We start from the raw sequence: 17,962 nt of genomic DNA on the forward strand, positions 1-17,962 counted from the left end.
AATAAAGCCAGATCATCTCATCTATGAATAGGATGTATTTCTCATTTTACTTGGTCTTCTTTCATATCTTTCAATAGAGTTTTGCCATTTTCTTTGTAAAATTTGATATCTTAGATATACTCTCAGGTGCCTTATAATTGTTGCAATTGTAAGTTTATCTTTGAAAAATTATATCTTCTAATTCCTAGTATATAGGAACTTCACTGACCTTTGTATATCAATCTTATATACAGCAACTTTTATTAGCACTAATAGTTTATGTCTTTTCTGTTGGACTTTTTGTGTATGGAGTCCTCATCTGTAAATAACAATTTTATTTCTTTACCCATCTTCATACTTTAAAAGAAAAAAATTTTTTAAGGCACTGCTTTGTGTATGGAGTCCTCATCTGTAAATAACAATTTTATTTCTTTACCCATCTTCATACTTTAAAAGAAAAAAATTTTTTAAGGCACAGATAATGTTAAGTAGAAATAATGGTCTTTTTCCTGGCTTTGAAAAGATTGCTTCTATATTTTATTATTACATATGAAATTTACTACAGGATGTTGGCAGATAACTTTAATTAGATTAAGATCTCTCCTATTGCTTGCTTGCTATGAAGTTTAGTTTTTTTAAATCATGAATGGATAATAAGTTAAATTTTACCACATGTTCTTTTCTGAATTTATTGAAATGATCACATTTTTTTCCTTTTACTCTGATAATATAGTTACATTAAAATGATTTTTATTTTCAAATGTTAAACTATCTGTGTACTCCTGAAAGAAATCCTCTTTGTCACAATGTGGTATTTTTTTAAAGCATTGCTATATCTACTTTACTAATACTGTGTTTGGAATTTATTCTTTTTGTTTTTAATAATTGAGAAAGAGCCATACTTTGCCCCATTGAGTTGTGGAGTTTTCTTTCTTTTTGAACTCTTCAAGAATTTTAATAATATATAGAATTGTCAAATCACTATGTTGTACAACCAAAACTAATATAACATTGTATGTCAACTATATTTCAATGAAAAAAAAACAATTTTTATTAGATTTGTATAATCTATTTCTTGGAGATTTGATAGATCTCATCTATAAAGACATCCAGACTGCATAGTTTCTTGTAGGTGAATTTTGTGTTGGGGCATGGAAAATAGAGAGAGGGGATTTTAAACTACTAATTTAATTTCCATAATTGTTACAGGTCTACTCAAGATTACTATTTCCTTTTTTAAAAGATTTTATTTATTTATTTATTTGAGAGAGAGCGCACATGCAGGAGCAGGGGGAGGGGCGTAGCAAGAGGGAGAGGAAGGGGGAAAGAATCTCAAGCAGACTCTGCACTGAGCGTGAAGTCCAAGCAGGGTCCAGTCTCACAACCCTGAGATCACCACCCAAGTGGAAACCAAGAGTTGGTTGTCCAACTGACTGAGCCACCCAGGCACCACTCAAGATTTCTATTTTTTTGTTTGTTTGTTTGTTTAAGATTTTACTTATATGAGAGGGGCGCCTGGGTGGCTCAGTCAGTTGAGTGGCTGCCTTTGGCTCAGGTCATGATCCCAGGGTCCTCGGGTCGAGCCCCGCATCGGGCTGCTCAGCAGAGCCTGCTTCTCCCTCTCCCTCTGCCGCTCCCCTTGCTTGTGCTCTCTTTCTGTGTGTGTCAAATAAATAAAATCTTTAAAAATAAAAAAATAAAAAGATTTTACTTATATGAGAGAGAAAGTGCATGAGTGGGGGGAGGAGAACTGTTTTCCAATTAGCTCTAACTGCCTTCCCTTTTCTGCTATTTCCTGCTGCTATTTGCTTTTTACTGTCTCTCTCTCTCTCTCTCCCTTTCACTAGATTATGAGACTCATTTTATCTTTATTCTTAAGATTATTTAATCCAGCGGTTCAAATTAGGCTTATTAAAATCACATGTTGAAGAACAAATTTTTAGATGATGAGTTGAAAGCTGAGAAATGTAAAATTAATTTGTAATTTTTAAGCCATAGAGAATAAAGGAATTACTCTTTTCCCTGTGTATATTTTAATTTAATTAGAGTAATATAACTGTACAAGGCTAAAGAGATTATAAATATTTAGTGATTCACAGACTGAGGCGTTTGGGTTTTTTTTTTTTAATTTTTAAAAATTTTTTAAAAGATTTATTTGAGAGAGAGTGTATTGTGCACACGTAAGCACAAGCGGGGGGGGAGGGGCAAAGGGAGAGGGAGAGAAAAATCTTAAGCGGACTCCTCGTTGAGCATGGAGCCCAATGTGGGTCTCCATCTTACGACCCTGAGGCTATGACCTGAGCCGAAACCAAGAGTCAGAGGCTTAACTGACTGCACCACCCAGGCACCCCTGGGTTTTGGTATTTTTTTTCCCTTTTTTAATTACTCCATGTAACTGGTTAGATATTACTGTGGCTTTTACTAAATTTTATTATGTTTTTATTTAACATATATCACTAACACTTCAAAATTTTAAATAGGTTTGCATCGTCATGCTTCCTAATTTACACAAATTTTAAACAGTAAATTTTAGATTTAAGCTGTTGCTTTAATGTTTTTGTATTCTTTGTCATCTTAAGGTCACACTACACACAACGTGGAGGAAGCTCTTATTAATGAAGAAGCAATTTTGAACCTCATGGAAAATAGTCAGACTTTTCAGCCTTTGACCCAAAGACTGAGTGAGTCACCAGTTTTCTGTAAGTAACAGTTCTACCATAAATTTCAGTATGTTAATCAATGAAAGTGTGTTATGTGAGGGGGTATTTTTCCTTTGGTTTGAAAAGGTTAATGTTGCATGTTCAATAAATCCTTACTGTAAGTATAAAATGAAGCCTTGAATTAAATGAAGTAGCTTTGTTTTTTGTTTTTTACACAGCTTTTTCTAAAAAACAGTTGTGACAGAAAATAATTCTTCTGCTTTTTTTTTTTTTAACTTCACTTTGGTTGGAGGAAGACCATATTGGTTTAGGGGGGAAAATGCATTCATTTTGAGTTAAAGTTTTCCAAAGTTGAGTACATTAATAAAATACCATAATTCTTTCTTGGTGAGTATCAGAAATTTCTCTGAACAGTTATTTTTAAGGCATTAATTTTTGTTTGGGTAGACTATGACCTTTATTTCTGTGTGTTTTTGCATCTCCCTAAACGCATTTTCATTAGCGTCATAAGCCGTTTGCTAGATTTCATTTCATTAATATAGTCTAAATTACTGACATGTTTTTCAGAAATTTATTTAAAATTTCATTGCAAAAAGTGAGATGTCATTGAGTTTCATGCCTCTTTTATTGCTTGGTTTAGTGATTTTATGTTTCTTTGCGAACTTTCTATTTTTTCATTCTTATTGTATCAAATGTGTTCCCAGCTTTCTACAGTGTCCTCTGTCTGTTATCTTCATTTTCATTTGAATGGAACACAAATTGACTAGGAACAATACCAAAAGTATTGTACACAGTCATAGATCAAGAATATTTGAGACAGGAGTAGAAAACTTTTTTTCCTTTATAAATGAATGGCATATGCAGAAAGAAATGATCCAGAGAAAAAAATAAGCAGCTGAAAGAGAGGAACATAGAGAAAATGAAGGAATTGAAAAAGAGACTGAGAGAGACATATCCTTATTTCATTACATGAGGCAAATAGAATATATCATCAGTAGATAAATTCCACCTTGCCTAAGGTTGCAAAAATGCAATCTCAATGTTAGTCCAAGATCTGAAAGTCAAATATCTATAATTCATTTGCCTAATATTAATCTTTTTTTTTTAAGAATGAGGAAAAATGAACTGCAATTCTAGGTTTAAGAAAAGATTTTTGGGGGCGCCTGGGTGGCTCAGGCAGGTAAGCATCTGCCTTCAGCTCAGGTCATGATCTCAAGGTCCTGGGATCGAGCCCCACACCCCTACTGAGCAGGGAGCCTGCTTCTCCCTCTCCCTCTGCCTGCTGCTCCCCCTTCTTGTACTCACTCTCTCTGTCAAAATAAATAAAATCTTTAAAATAAGAGAGACATTTTTGCCAAAATGGCTCTTTTAAGCAACATCTTTATTTTTGCCTTTATATTTGGTAGTATAATTGAACCAATTTCTTTAATGTGAATGAAGAAAACATGAAACCTGATGTTTTAGTAAATAGGGAGTGCATTATCTCATTTTACAGAGAAAAAAGTTGTGTATTAGAACAAACCTCCATCTTCGTGGTCTTTTTTTTTTTAAGATTTATTTATTATTTGTTATTTAAGATTTATTATTTGAGAGAGAGAGAATGAGAGCGCATGCATGGGGGGTGGGCAGAAGGAGGAGAGGAAGAGAGAGAATCTCAAGCAGACTCCCTGCTGAGCTCAATCTCATGACCCTGAAATCATGACCTGAGCCAAAACCGAGTCAGATGTTTAACCGACTGAGCCACCCAGGCACAACCCCCCCTTTTTTAATAATACCTTTTATTGAGATATTTCACATACCAGAAAATTTACCTTCTAATGTGTATGGTTCAGTGATTTTTTAAAAGATTTTTATTTATTTATTTGAGAGAGAGAGCACAAATGGGGAGGAGGGGCAGAAGGAGAAGCAGACTCCCCACTGAACGGGGAACCCGACATGGGGCTCGATCCTAGGACCCCGAGATCATGACCTTAGCCGAAGGTAGATGCTTAACCAACTGATCCACCCAGGCACCCCCAGTTCAGTGATTTTTGTCTTGTTCACAGAGTTATGCAACCATTACCACTGTCTAATTCCAGGACATTTTTATCACCCTAAAAAGCAACCCCATAGCCATTAGCAGTCACTCTTCATTCTTCCCTCCTCTCAGCTCTTGGAAACCACTAATCTATTCTCTTTTTTACTGGATTTACCTGTTTGGGTCATTTCATATAAATGGAATCATAAAACCTTTTGTTTGTGGCTTCTTTCACTTAGCATAATGTTTTCAAGGTTCATTCAAGTTGTAGCATGTATCAGTATTTCATTCCTTTTCACTACTGAATAATATTCCCTCATATGGATATACCATAATTCATTTATCCATTCTTCAGATGATGGCTATGTGAGTTGTTTCCACATTTTTGGCCATTACGAATGATACTGCTGTGGTTATTCATGTATAAGTTTTTGTGTGGACGTATGTTTTTAGTTATCTTGGTTATATACCAGGAGTGGAACTGCTGTGTCATATGGTAACTATATTTAACATTTCAGTGAACCATCAAACTTTTTTCCAAAGCTGCTGCACCATTTTACAGTCTGACTGGCAATATAGGAAGGTTCTAATTTCTTCCACTTCCTTTCCAATACTTATTACTTGTCTTGATTTGGCAAGCATAGTGCATATGAAGTGGCATCTCACTGTAGTCTTCAAGGTTTTTTAAGTAATGTCATTGACCACTTTCAAGCTCTCTTGTGTTTTTCAACCACAGATTTCATTTAACTATCCTATGAGCTAAATGAAACTTAAGTGAGAATAACGTGCTCACATGTATTGTTTTTAAGGCACTTCTTCCTTAGCATTCATTCATATATTTATTACGTATTTTGATTTTGTTTTGAACTCTGGTGACCCTATTTGGTTTAGTGCTCCTCAAGCTTAATTGTGCAGTAAGAGCTTGGACAGCTTGTCAAAATGCATCTTCCTGGGCCCTAACTCAGAAGTTCTGATTCAAAAGATGGAAGATGGGTTCTGGGAATCTTCTTTTTAATGAGGACATAAAATCATTACAATGCAAAGAGTCCAAGGATCATCACACTTTGATAAAAGAGCTACATCAACACAGAAGTCTTTGCATGAGCTGTATTTTTTCAGTATGTGCCAGCATCTGTGATTTTGTTGTTTTGTAACTGATCTGAATTGTTGAATTATTTAGAAAAGTTATTTGTTAGTGATGCTTCACTTGTTTTATAGTGGACAGTAGTCCTGACGAGGCTCTGGTACATCTTCTTGCTGGTTTGGAAAATGATGGATATCAGGGGGGAAGAAATAGGATGCCATCACCATGTCATTTCTTTGGAAACACTAAAAATCACCAAAATAGTGACGATGAAGAAAATGAACCACAGATTGAAAAAGAAGAAATGGAGCTTAGTTTGGTGATGTCTCAGAGATGGGACAGCAATATTGAAGAACCTTGTGCCAAAAAGAGGTAACTTTTTAGTTATTTCAGTTACTTTAATAATTTCCTGTTGTCATTTATCACTATTCTTTAATTAGAAATTATTTTTTACTATTATTCATAATATAAACACCTTATAAACTAAATAGTCTTCTTTTGGGGCACCTGGGTGGCTCAGTCGGTTAAGCGGCTGCCTTTGGCTCAGGTCATGATCCTGGGGTCCTGGGATCGAGCCCCGCGTCTGGCTCCCTGCTCAGCGGAGAGCCTGCTTCTCCCTCTCCCTCTGCCTGCTACTCTGCCTACTTATGCTGTCTATCTTTCTGTCAAATAAATAAATAAAATCTTAAAAAATAAATAGTCTTCTTTTAAATCCCTTTAAAGTAGTGCTTTGTTTTTCATGTGGCATAAACTTCATATTCTAAGCAGAGTAAGATTTTGCTACATTCAAAAAGATTAAACCTAGGTGTTTTTTTCCAGTTTTATTAAAAGATTAAACCTAAGTGGTTTTTTTTTTCGAGTTTTATTGAGATATAATTGACCTATATCACTATAGGAGTTTCAGTTGTATAGCATAAAGGTTTGACCGTACGTATATTATGAAATGACTACCACAAATAAGTTTGGTTAACATTTATCATCACATATAGATAAAATAAAAAGAAATGGAGGGGAAAAAAGGAAAAAAAGGTTTCTTCTTGTAATGAGAACTCTCAGGATTCACTCTAACAACTTTCCTCTTTAATCCTACAGGAGTGGTGGGGCGCCTGGGTGGCTCAGTCGGTTAAGCTCTGCCTTCGGCTCAGGTCATGATCTCAGAGTCCTGGGATCAAGCCCCACGTGGGGTTCCCTGCTCAGTGGGGAGCCTTGCTTCTCCTTCTCCCTTTCCCCCTGCTCATGCTCCTGCACTCCCTCTTGCTCTCTCTCAAATAAATAAATAAAATCTTTAAAAAAAAAAAAATCCGGGACGCCTGGGTGGCTCAGTCGGTTAAGCGTCTGCCTTCGGCTCAGGTCGTGACCCCGGGGTCCTGGGATCGAGTCCCGCGTCGGGCTCCCTGCTCCGCGGGGAGCCTGCTTCTCCCTCTGCCTCTGTCTCTCTCTCTCTCTGTCTCTCATGAATAAATAAATAAAAATCTTTAAAAAAAAAAAAAAATCCTACAGGAGTGGTAACTATAGTCGCCATGTTGTACATTACATCCCTAGTATTTATCTTATAACTGTAAGTTTGTACCCTTTGACCACCTTCCTCCAGTTTCTTCTACCCCCATAAACCTAACTTAGAAATTATAAATATAGTATTAATATGTGTGGCTAGTAAGTGGGGCAAAGTAGAAGTGCCTCCTTACCTGTGAACTTGAGGAAAAAGAATGCCCCCTGAGAGTTATATGGGTTACAGCAACAGTTACAGAGTCAGCTTGAAGACAAGAAATAGCCTTTAGGTGTGATTAGACTGAAGGAGTTAAATATTAAAAGTAAATAAATAAAAGAGTCTCAGAAACAGAGACTGGTATTCTGGTTCATTTCTCAAGCTAAATGAATAAGATGGCACTGTGGTTTTCCAAATCAGTTTCTTGTGAGACTAATTGGTTTGAGTTATATGTTCTGTGTGTAGAAAAAGATGAGTCCTTTGAGCCTGAAACACTGAGTATGCCTCTCCTTTAAACTTATGTAGACAATACTAAAACTTCTGAACTCTTTGTTTGAAATTCTCTTGTTATCTGATTATACATCAGAACCCTTTCTTCGATATTTTCACAGTATGCTCCCTCATAGAATTCCATTTTCATCCTATGGGTGGAGAATCCAGACCTGCAAAATATTATTTCATACTTTTCCTAGCTTCATGTACTCAGTTCCCTTTGCTGTGACAGTGATAAATCATTCAAAGACTCAGCCCTTGACCTTTGAAGAACTAATGCTACCTGGTCCAGACAGAATCGGTATTTGATTTCCTGATAGATTTGACCCTCAACAATGTCATAAAATGTCTTTTGTCAGTATTTCCTATCTGTTAAAAAAAAAAAAAAAGTGAGGTCAAAGACAAATTTTTATAGCTCTTCTATAAGTTTTTCAATTTTTTAATATAAACTTTATAAATCTTTCCATGAAATATCCTACTGGGAAATGCCTCAACCACATCAACCTATAAAATGGCTTTGTTCTTGTTTCTCTGTTCTTATTTCTGTAATAATAATTCTCCCCAACATCTGGAAGTTTGCAACTTCAGTGTTGTATTTGACTTGCCCTCCTTTGCCGTTCTATTCTTCCACCCCCCTCCCTCCCAAGGTAATGTCCTAGTTTGGGCCTTCATTATCATTTATCTGGAACACTATGATTCACTTTTTAACTGGTCTCCTCCTTGCCTCTAGTTCTCCTTTATAATAGGGGTAATAATTATGATTATTAGGTAAACATGGGCACTTGGACAGGGAAGCAGAGAGTATCAGGAACCTTCATGTGTTCAAGTCATGCTCTACAGTCTTTATATCCTTTTTAAATATGGTTATTTAGGGGAATGTTATAATCATATTGAGTCTTAATTTCAACCACACATTTGGTAAAGTCTTACGTAACATCCTTGTAGATAAGGAGAATACATGGCAGTAGTGACCAATTAGGTGGGTTCACAAGAACTTACATGACTTTGCATTTAAAAAACAACATAAATGCTTAAATGCCAAGTATGCTAGATTGGATTGAGATTGTCACAAATATTAGAGATTGATAATTCTTTGGATGACAGAATATAGATCCAAAAATGCCTCAAAACTAAATAGGTGATGCCTAATAAAGTATATAGACACATGCAAGGGCTGTATCTAGATGAAGTATATAGTCATATGTTTAGGTTCAGTCAGTCAGCTTTATAAATACAGACTCGATAGACCTTCAGCTCACTCTGGGCTTAACAATTTCTGTGGGAAAGCCCTGATTTTACTTTATTAAGAGCACAATAGGGACACCTGGGTGGCTCAGTCGGTTAAGCGGCTGCCTTCAGCTCAGGTCATGATCCCAGGGTCCTGGGATCGAGTCCCACATCAGGCTCCTTGCTCAGCGGGGAGCCTGCTTCTCCCTCTGCCTGCCGCTCCCCCTGCTTGTACTCTCGCTCACTCTCTCTCGCCTATGCTCTCTCTCTCTAGCAAATAAATAAAATCTTTAAAAAAAAAAAAAGCACAATAAGTCTGTAGTGTTGTATGGTTGCCAAAATAGTGATTTTAATTATTAGCTACCAGCTGTACCTAGGGTAACATTTATTATTCTAACAGATTTTGGATTTTATTAATAAAATAATTACAGTATTTACTTGATGTATTTAAGTCTTGCTGTAATAAATTGGATTGCTTCTTTCATATTTTAGCAACGTGTTGACTACTTGATATTTCTATTTGATCTTGTGGCATTTCACTTTTATTTCCATTTGTTTTTCTCTTTCTTGATTGTTTTATTTTGGTATTTCTTTGATTTTACCTTTAGTGTATCATTAGCATTTTTTCTACAGTTTCTTAGATGATATCTTATTTAGCTATTTATACTTTTATACCTGTATTAAGTAGATACACATTCAAATATATAAAATTCTTATAAAGTCACTATCTACTTGTTATCAGTAGTGTCAGCCTGTTTAAAATCATAGTCATGGTTTGTCCCACAATTAATGAATGCTTGTATTTCATTGACTGGACCAATTCTGTGAAAACCACGCCCAAGTCAACCTTGGGAAAACAAAGCTAAACATTTCGTAAATGCACATTAGAGAGAGATTGAAAAATAGAAGTATAGTGTCTAGAAAAGGAGTTCTTCAATTGTATGTGGATGTTATATTCTGCCCTGAGTACCATATTTTAAGAATCCTGAGAAAGGACAGGAAAGGGAAAGAAGAGGAAGAAAAGGAAGGATCTGTGAACATTGTCACTTTTATTTATTTTTTTATTTTTATTTTTTTAATTTAAATTTAATTAACATATTATTGGTTTCAGAGGTAGATGTCAGTGATTTATCAGTCTTATGTAATACCCAGTGCTCATTACATCACGTGCCCTCCTTAATGTCCATCACTCATTTACTCCATCCCCTCAGCCCCCTTCCCCTCCAGCAACCCTTAATTTCCTGTGGTTAAGAGTCTCTTATGGTTTGTCTCCCTCTTTGATTTCATTTTGTTTTATTTTTCCCTCCCTTCCCCTATGATCCTCTGTTTTGTTTCTTAAATTCCACTTAGAGTGAGATCATATGGTAATTGCCTTTCTCTGATTGACTTATTTTGCTTAGCATAATACCCTCTAGTTTGATCCACTTCATTGCAAATGGCAAGATTTCATTTTTTTTTTTTTTTTTTTTTTGATGGCTGAGTAGTATTGCATTGTGTATATATATACCACATCTTCTTTATCCATTCATTTATCAGTGGACATCTGGGCTCTTTCCATAGTTTGGCTATTGTGGACATTGCTGCTATAAACATTGGGGTGCAGGTGCTCCTTGGGATCACTACATTTGTATCTTTGGGGTAAATCCCTAGGAGTGCAATTGCTGGGTCATAGGGTAGCTCTATTTTCAACTTTTTGAGGAACCTCCATGCTGTTTTCCAGAGTGGCTGCACTAGCTTGCATTCCCAACACTGTCACTTTTAAAGAACAGGAGGAAGAATAGATAATGTTTGGTCTAACTAGAGAGGAATTATGGGACAGATTATAAATGCCTTCAAATATTTTAGAGTTATGTGGAAAATAGCATAGGCTGCATATAGCAACACAGGACAAAAGCAGGAATAATGAATGGAATTTGGAAAATTCTGTGTAATAGAGGAAGAAAATCACTAACAATTAATAATAGGAAAGATTAACCTGTGAAACAGCAAGCCCCTTACACTGAGAATGTAAAAGTGGAGATTTTGTCATCTGTTAAAAATAAGGTTTTTGCATTGAGTAGAAAATTGGACTAGATGACCTCTAATAATTCTTTCAGCTCTTAAGACAATGATTTTAGTACAAATTGTGATTTGGTAAAGCATTAATGTAGAAACTGTTGTACGTATAATTAAGGGACATTTTCAAATTTTTGAGACAAGAGAAAGAAAAGCTTAGGTATGGGTAGAAAGGAAAGTATCAAGCTGGGACCTAGTGAAAAGATTTAAATCGGTAAGAGATGAATCCTGAAGAGATTATCTGGACTTCACAGTCCACCTGAATTCTTTAGTAACCTGCTTTAGAGCCAGTGCTGGGATTGACTCAAAACCTGTGCCACTTCCTAGCCCCTCTATCCCTGTTTCTTGTTTCAGCCTGACCTGAGTACCCCCTTGCTTACCTTTTTGTTTGTTTTTCGTTCACAATGTAGAGATTGTATATTTGTGGAGACTTCTTAAAATATGCCGGGATGCCACCTTTTTAGAAGTTATTGGGTTCTCACCCCAGCTGTTATCTATATCTAATAATAGGATGAGGGGGAGAATATAAGGAAGAATATGATTAGATATGGTAGTCCAGGATATTGTGGAGCTTTGGATACAGGAATGATGGTGTTCTCTAGCTCACATGAAAAGGATTTTAAGTTTATCTGCAGTAACTTTTTATAGGACATGATACTAAAGCAAAATAAATCTGCTTTTCTAAGGCTATAATTTTCAGATCTTTTCGGTTTACTATTATATCATCAGATTAAGCAGATTTTACTAATCTGACATGCTTTTTTCTATGATCATACTCACTAGTGAATCTTAATATTCTGTAGATCACTGTGTAGAAATACCCATAGAAGCTCAACTGAAGAAGATGATTCATCTTCAGAAGAAGAAATGGAATGGAGTAATAACAGTTTGCTTCTAGCCAATCTTTCTATACCTCAGTTAGATGGAACTGCAGATGAAAATAGTGGTAAGTAAACTAATATACTGAGAGCATTTCATGATTTAGCAGCTAAAAATGTATTTGATTTTAAAACTGTAATCACACAGGGGCTCCTGGGTGGCTCAGATGGTTAAGCGTCTGCCTTCGGCTCAGGTCATGACCCCAGGGTCCTGGGATCGAGCCCCGCATCGGGCTCCTGGCTCAGCGAGGAGCCTGCTTCTCCCTCTCCCTCTGCCTCTCTCCCTGCTCATGCTTTCTCTCTCTCTCTCTCTGTATCTCTGTGTCTCAAATGAATAAATAAAATCTTAAAAAAATAAAAATAAAACTGTAATCACACATATAAAATCGGCTGAGTGTGAGGCTTTGACAATACTATCTATTATGTTTTGTCCTTCTCTAAGATTTTTTCTTTTGAAAGAATGTGGATATATGCTTATTTCTCATTTCTAAGAGGATGACATTTGTAAATCACTGATTTAAAACTTCATAAACTTTAATCATGTTAACATTTAAGTAGCATAAGAAACTATAAGAAATATGTTCAGATGTTAACTCGAATTTAAATAAAAACTTGAGAAAATGGGCGCCTGGGTGGCTCAGTCATTAGGCGTCTGCCTTTGGCTCAGGTCATGATCTCAGCGTCCTGGGATCGAGCCCCACATCGGGCTCCCTGTTCCACAGGAAGCCTGTTTCTCCCTCTCCCACTCCCCCTGCTTGTGTTCCCTCTCTCACTGTGTCTCTCTCAGTCAAATAAATAAATAAAATCTTTAAAAAATCTTAAAAACCAAAAAAAACTTGAGAAAAAATATGCTCAGCTTATTTGAAGTGATAATACAAAGAAGCATATTGTTTTATGAAAAATTTTCAAGGTGACCATTTTTTCCCTATTCACCACAAAGGCACTGAATATTAATCTAATTTTTTTTTTTTAATTTTTTTTTTTTTTTGAGAGAGCGAGCGAGAACATGAGCCGGGGGAGGTGAAGAGGGAGAGGGAGAGAATCTCAAGCAGGTTTCATGACCTGAGCTAAAATCGAGAGTCAGATGCTCAACCAACTGAGCCACCTAGGCACCCCTAATATAATTTATTTCTGACCAAAGGAATATGTGTTTAAAATAATGACTAATAATCAAGTATAACTGACTTCCTGATTACTTAGATTGAGTTATTATCTTAATGATAGGAATGACCTTTTGAGATAATCATTTTAAGCATAGAAACTTAATTTCATATAGTTTCTTTCATGGTGATAGTATGGAAAAATATTTTAAAAATGAAAAGCATGGAAGTGAAATAAATTCTTTTTTTCCCGATTTCAGACAATCCATTGAACAACGAAAATTCTAGGACCCACTCTTCTCTGATTGCAACAAGCAAGCTATCAGTAAAACCTTCCATCTTTCACAAAGATGCTGCTACATTAGAACCCCCATCTTCTGCTAAGATTACCTTTCAGTGTAAACACACAAGTGCCCTTTCTTCCCATGTTTTGAAGAAGGAAGATTTAATTGAGGAACTTCCACAGCCAAACAACATAGAAAAATGTCTAGATCATTCAGTTGCTTCTTTTACCAATGAAAGCACTTACTCTATGAAATACCCTGGATCTTTGAGCAATTCTGTCCATTCAGAAAACTCTCATAAAGAAAGTAAGAAAGATACCCTCCCAGTATCTTCCTGTGAAAGTAGTATTTTTGATTATGAAGAAGATATTCCAACTGTTACAAGACAAGTACCAAGTAGAAAGTATACAAATATTAGAAAAATTGATAAGGATGCCCCTTTTATACACATGAACCGTCATAGTAGTGAAAATACATTGGGCAAAAATTCTTTCAACTTTTCTGACCTAAGTCATTCAAAAAATAAATTATCCTCTGAAGGAAATGAAAAAGGAAACAGCACAGCTCTAAATAGTTTATTCCCTTCATCCTTAACTGAAAATTGTGAATTGCTCTCATGCACAGGAGAGAATAGAACTATGGTACATTCTCTTGATAGCATTGCTGATGAAAGTGGGCTAAATAAACTTAAAATTAGATATGAAGAGTTTCAAGAACATAAAACAGAAAAGCCAAGCCTCAGCCAGCAAGCAGCACATTATATGTTTTTTCCCAGTGTTGTTCTTTCCAACTGTCTCAGACCACAGAAACTCTCTCCTGTCACATACAAACTACAACCCAGCAGTAAACAGTCCCGGTTAAAAATGAATAAAAAGAAGCTTATAGGTCATCAAGAGACTTCTACCAAAACTAGTGAGACTGTATCCACAAAAGATAATTGTATACAAAATAATCCTTGTAATAGTAATCCTGAGAAGGATAACGTATTGGCCAGTGATTTAATTAAAGTCACCCACGGAGCTTTTGAAAATAAAACACCCGCAGACAGTTTCATAGACTGTCACTTTGGAGATGGAACCTTAGAAACTGAGCAGTCCTTTGGATTGTTTGGAAATAAATATACACTTAGAGCCAAACGCAAGGTAAATTATGAGACTGAAGATAGTGAGTCAAGTTTTGTAACACACAACTCAAAAATTAGCCTACCTCATCCCATGGAAATTGGTGAAAGTTTAGATGGAACTCTCAAATCTCGAAAACGAAGAAAAATGTCTAAAAAGCTACCCCCTGTCATCATAAAGTATATTATTATTAATAGATTTAGAGGGAGAAAAAATATGCTTGTGAAGCTAGGAAAAATAGACTCTAAAGAAAAACAAGTTATATTGACAGAGGAAAAAATGGAACTATATAAAAAGCTTGCACCTTTGAAGGATTTTTGGCCAAAAGTTCCTGACTCCCCTGCAACCAAATATCCCATTTATCCACTAACACCAAAGAAAAGTCACAGAAGAAAATCAAAACATAAGTCTGCTAAGAAAAAAACTGGTAAGCAACAAAGGACAAATAGTGAAAATATTAAAAGAACTTTGTCTTTCAGGCGAAAACGGTCACATGCTATCCTGTCTCCTCCCTCGCCATCTTACAATGCTGAAACCGAAGACTGTGACTTGAATTATAGTGATGTTATGTCTAAACTAGGTTTTCTTTCTGAGAGAAGCACAAGTCCCATAAATTCTTCTCCCCCTCGCTGCTGGTCTCCCACAGATCCAAGAGCTGAAGAGATGATGGCTGCTGCAGATAAAGAAGCAGTGCTTTTTAAGGGTTCTAATGCATGTAATAACAAGACTGTTAATTCCCGTATGGAAAAAAATAGTCGAGCAAGAGCGCAGGTTAAGAAATCGAAAACCAAGCTTGTTAATCCCTCTGTAGTTACTAAGAAAAGGAACAAACGAAATCAGACAAATAAAGTAGATGATGGAAAAAAGAAACAGAGAGCAAAACAGAAACAAAAAACAAATGAGAAAGTTATGTCAAGAAAGCATATAACAACTAAAGATGAAAAAGTAAAATCTCAGTCTAGTGCTGAAGTTAAGTTTGTGCTGAAACATCAGAATGTGTCTGAGACTTCAAATAGTTCTGGAGGCTCTCAATTACTTTTTAAACAGAAAGATGTGTCACTAATGGGCTGTGCTATAGATCATCCCCTTTCTGCTCCCTTGCCCACCGGAATTCATGCACAACAGAATTTACCTGGTTGCTTTCCTTCTTTTTTAGAAAGCAAGAAGCCTGTAGATATGCAAACATTACCCAGCTCACGAGATGATTTGCATTCATCAGTTGTTTGTAGTTCTTTGGGACCTGGAATCTCAAAAATTAATGTTCAGAGGTCTCATAACCAAAATGCTATGTTTACTCTAAAGGAATCATCCTTGATTCAAAAAAATATATTTGATCTTTCCAACCATTTGTCTCAGGTAGCACAGAATACACAGATATCTTCGGGTATAATGTCTCCAAAGACAGAAGAGAATGCAAATACACAAAAAAACTATTTGTCATCTATCGGAAGGTTAAATGAATATCGTAATTCTTTAGAATCAAAGCCAGACCAGGCGTATGCCCCTAATTTTTTGCATTGCAAAGACAGTCAGCAGCAGATTGTGTGCATGGCAGAACAGTCAAAGCACAGCGAAACTTGTTCTCCAGGAAATGCAGCTTCAGAGGAAAGCCAAATGCCTAATAATTGCTTTGTAACTTCCTTGAGAAGTCCAATCAAACAAATAGCATGGGAGCAAAAACAAAGGGGTTTTATTTTAGATATGTCAAATTTTAAACCTGAAAGGGTAAAACAGAGGTCGTTGTCAGAAGCAATTTCACAAACCAAAGCACTTTCTCAATGTAAAAGTCGAAATGTGTCAACACCTTCAGCATTTGGTGAAGGCCAGTCTGGACTGGCAGTTCTAAAAGAATTGTTACAGAAAAGACAGCAGAAAGCACAAAATGCAAATATTATGCAAGACCCATTATCTAATAAACATCAACCAAACAAAAATATTTCTGGTTCCCTTGAACAAAACAAAACGATTAAACGAACACGATCAGTAACATCTTCAAGAAAACCTCGAACTCCCAGAAGTACAAAACCTAAAGAAAAAATTCCCAAACTTCTTGAAGTAGACTCTCTAAATTTACAAAACTCTGGCCAGTTGGATAACTCTCTATCAGATGACAGTCCCGTCTTTTTTTCAGATCCAGGTTTTGAGAGTTGTTACTCGCTTGAAGATAGCTTGTCTCCTGAACATAATTATAATTTTGATATTAATACAATAGGTCAAACTGGATTTTGTAGCTTTTATTCTGGAAGTCAGTTTGTCCCAGCTGATCAGAATTTGCCTCAGAAATTCCTAAGTGATGCAGTTCAGGATCTTTTCCCAGGACAAACTATAGAAAAAAATGAGTTTTTAAGTCATGATAACCAGAAGTGTGATGAAGACAAACATCATGCCTCAGACTCAGCCTCGTGGATTAGATCTAAAACTCTAAGTCCTGAACTATTTGAGAAGTCATCCATAGATAGCAATGAGAATCATCGCCACAACCAGTGGAAAAGTAGCTTTCATCCTCTAACAACTCGCTCTAATTCAATAATGGATTCTTTCTGTGTCCAGCAGGCAGAGGACTGTCTAAATGAAAAATCCAGATTGAATAGGAGTTCAGTAAGCAAAGAAGTGTTTCTTAGCCTCTCACAGCCAGGCACTTCAGACTGGATTCAAGGTCATACCAGAAAAGAGATGCAACAGTCTCTTGACTCAGTCAATACCTCTTTTACTACAATACTGTCCTCCCCTGATGGTGAACTTCTGGATGCAGCCTCTGAAGATTTAGAATTGTATGTTTCAAGAAACAATGATATATTGACACCAACTCCTGATAGTTCACCAAGGTCTACCAGCTCTCCCTCACAATCTAAAAACGGCAGTTTCACCCCTCGAACTGCTCACATTCTGAAACCACTTATGTCCCCACCAAGTAGGGAAGAAATTATGGCAACTTTATTGGATCATGACCTTTCAGAAACTATTTACCAGGAACCATTTTGCAGTAATCCTTCTGATGTACCAGAAAAGCCCAGGTAATCAGAATTATTTTTTCCCCTTGAGTCACTCTGAATAATTATAATGAATGTAACATTAGTACATGACTGCTAGTTTTCTGGCTGTAATATACTGTATTTATAAGTAAATCGTTGTAAAAGTGGTTCATAATTATGGACTTCTGAGAAAATTCACAAACTAGCTGGATGATTGATTGCACCTTGAGAACTTTAAGTTGATAAGTGTTGGTCTTAGATCTCACTGTTAACACTGTGTCAACATTAAGGATTAGAGATGCAGAGGCTCACCGTGACATGATGGCAGATTAAGAAGGATGTCATAATACTTGAAGAGTACATTTATCATTTTAAAAATGGTATTTATTTCTAAAATTGTAAACTTACAATTTTTAAAAGAACTTTATTTTTTAAACATGTTTGAAAATGAGCATACATATGTTTTAAGTACTTCTATGATATATCTCTAAATGAAGATTATTTTAAGTTGTTTGTATTATATCCCTTTCTTTTCATGTTGCCAACATCTTCGATCATATTGTTACTACTGTTAGTTTGTACAGTTATTAGGAACGCAAGATGGACT

At 36.0% G+C, this 17,962-nt stretch overlaps 1 protein-coding gene across 6 annotated transcripts in view; it reads left to right on the forward strand.

Moving 5' to 3' along the window:
- Positions 1-17,962, forward strand: part of REV3L (REV3 like, DNA directed polymerase zeta catalytic subunit) — a 174,787-nt gene that overhangs the window by 80,122 nt on the left and 76,703 nt on the right. For all 6 annotated transcript variants that reach the window (XM_032408054.1, XM_032408050.1, XM_032408052.1 and 3 more), the window contains exons 10-13: positions 2,559-2,678; positions 5,875-6,112; positions 11,804-11,946; positions 13,239-17,397. In XM_032408054.1, coding sequence (XP_032263945.1) covers positions 2,559-2,678; positions 5,875-6,112; positions 11,804-11,946; positions 13,239-17,397 — 4,660 coding nt within the window. The remainder of the gene's footprint in view (positions 1-2,558; positions 2,679-5,874; positions 6,113-11,803; positions 11,947-13,238; positions 17,398-17,962) is intronic.

The sequence above is a fragment of the Phoca vitulina genome, unplaced genomic scaffold (assembly GCF_004348235.1).
Source record: "Phoca vitulina isolate PV1807 unplaced genomic scaffold, GSC_HSeal_1.0 scaffold9, whole genome shotgun sequence".
NCBI lineage: Eukaryota > Metazoa > Chordata > Mammalia > Carnivora > Phocidae > Phoca > Phoca vitulina.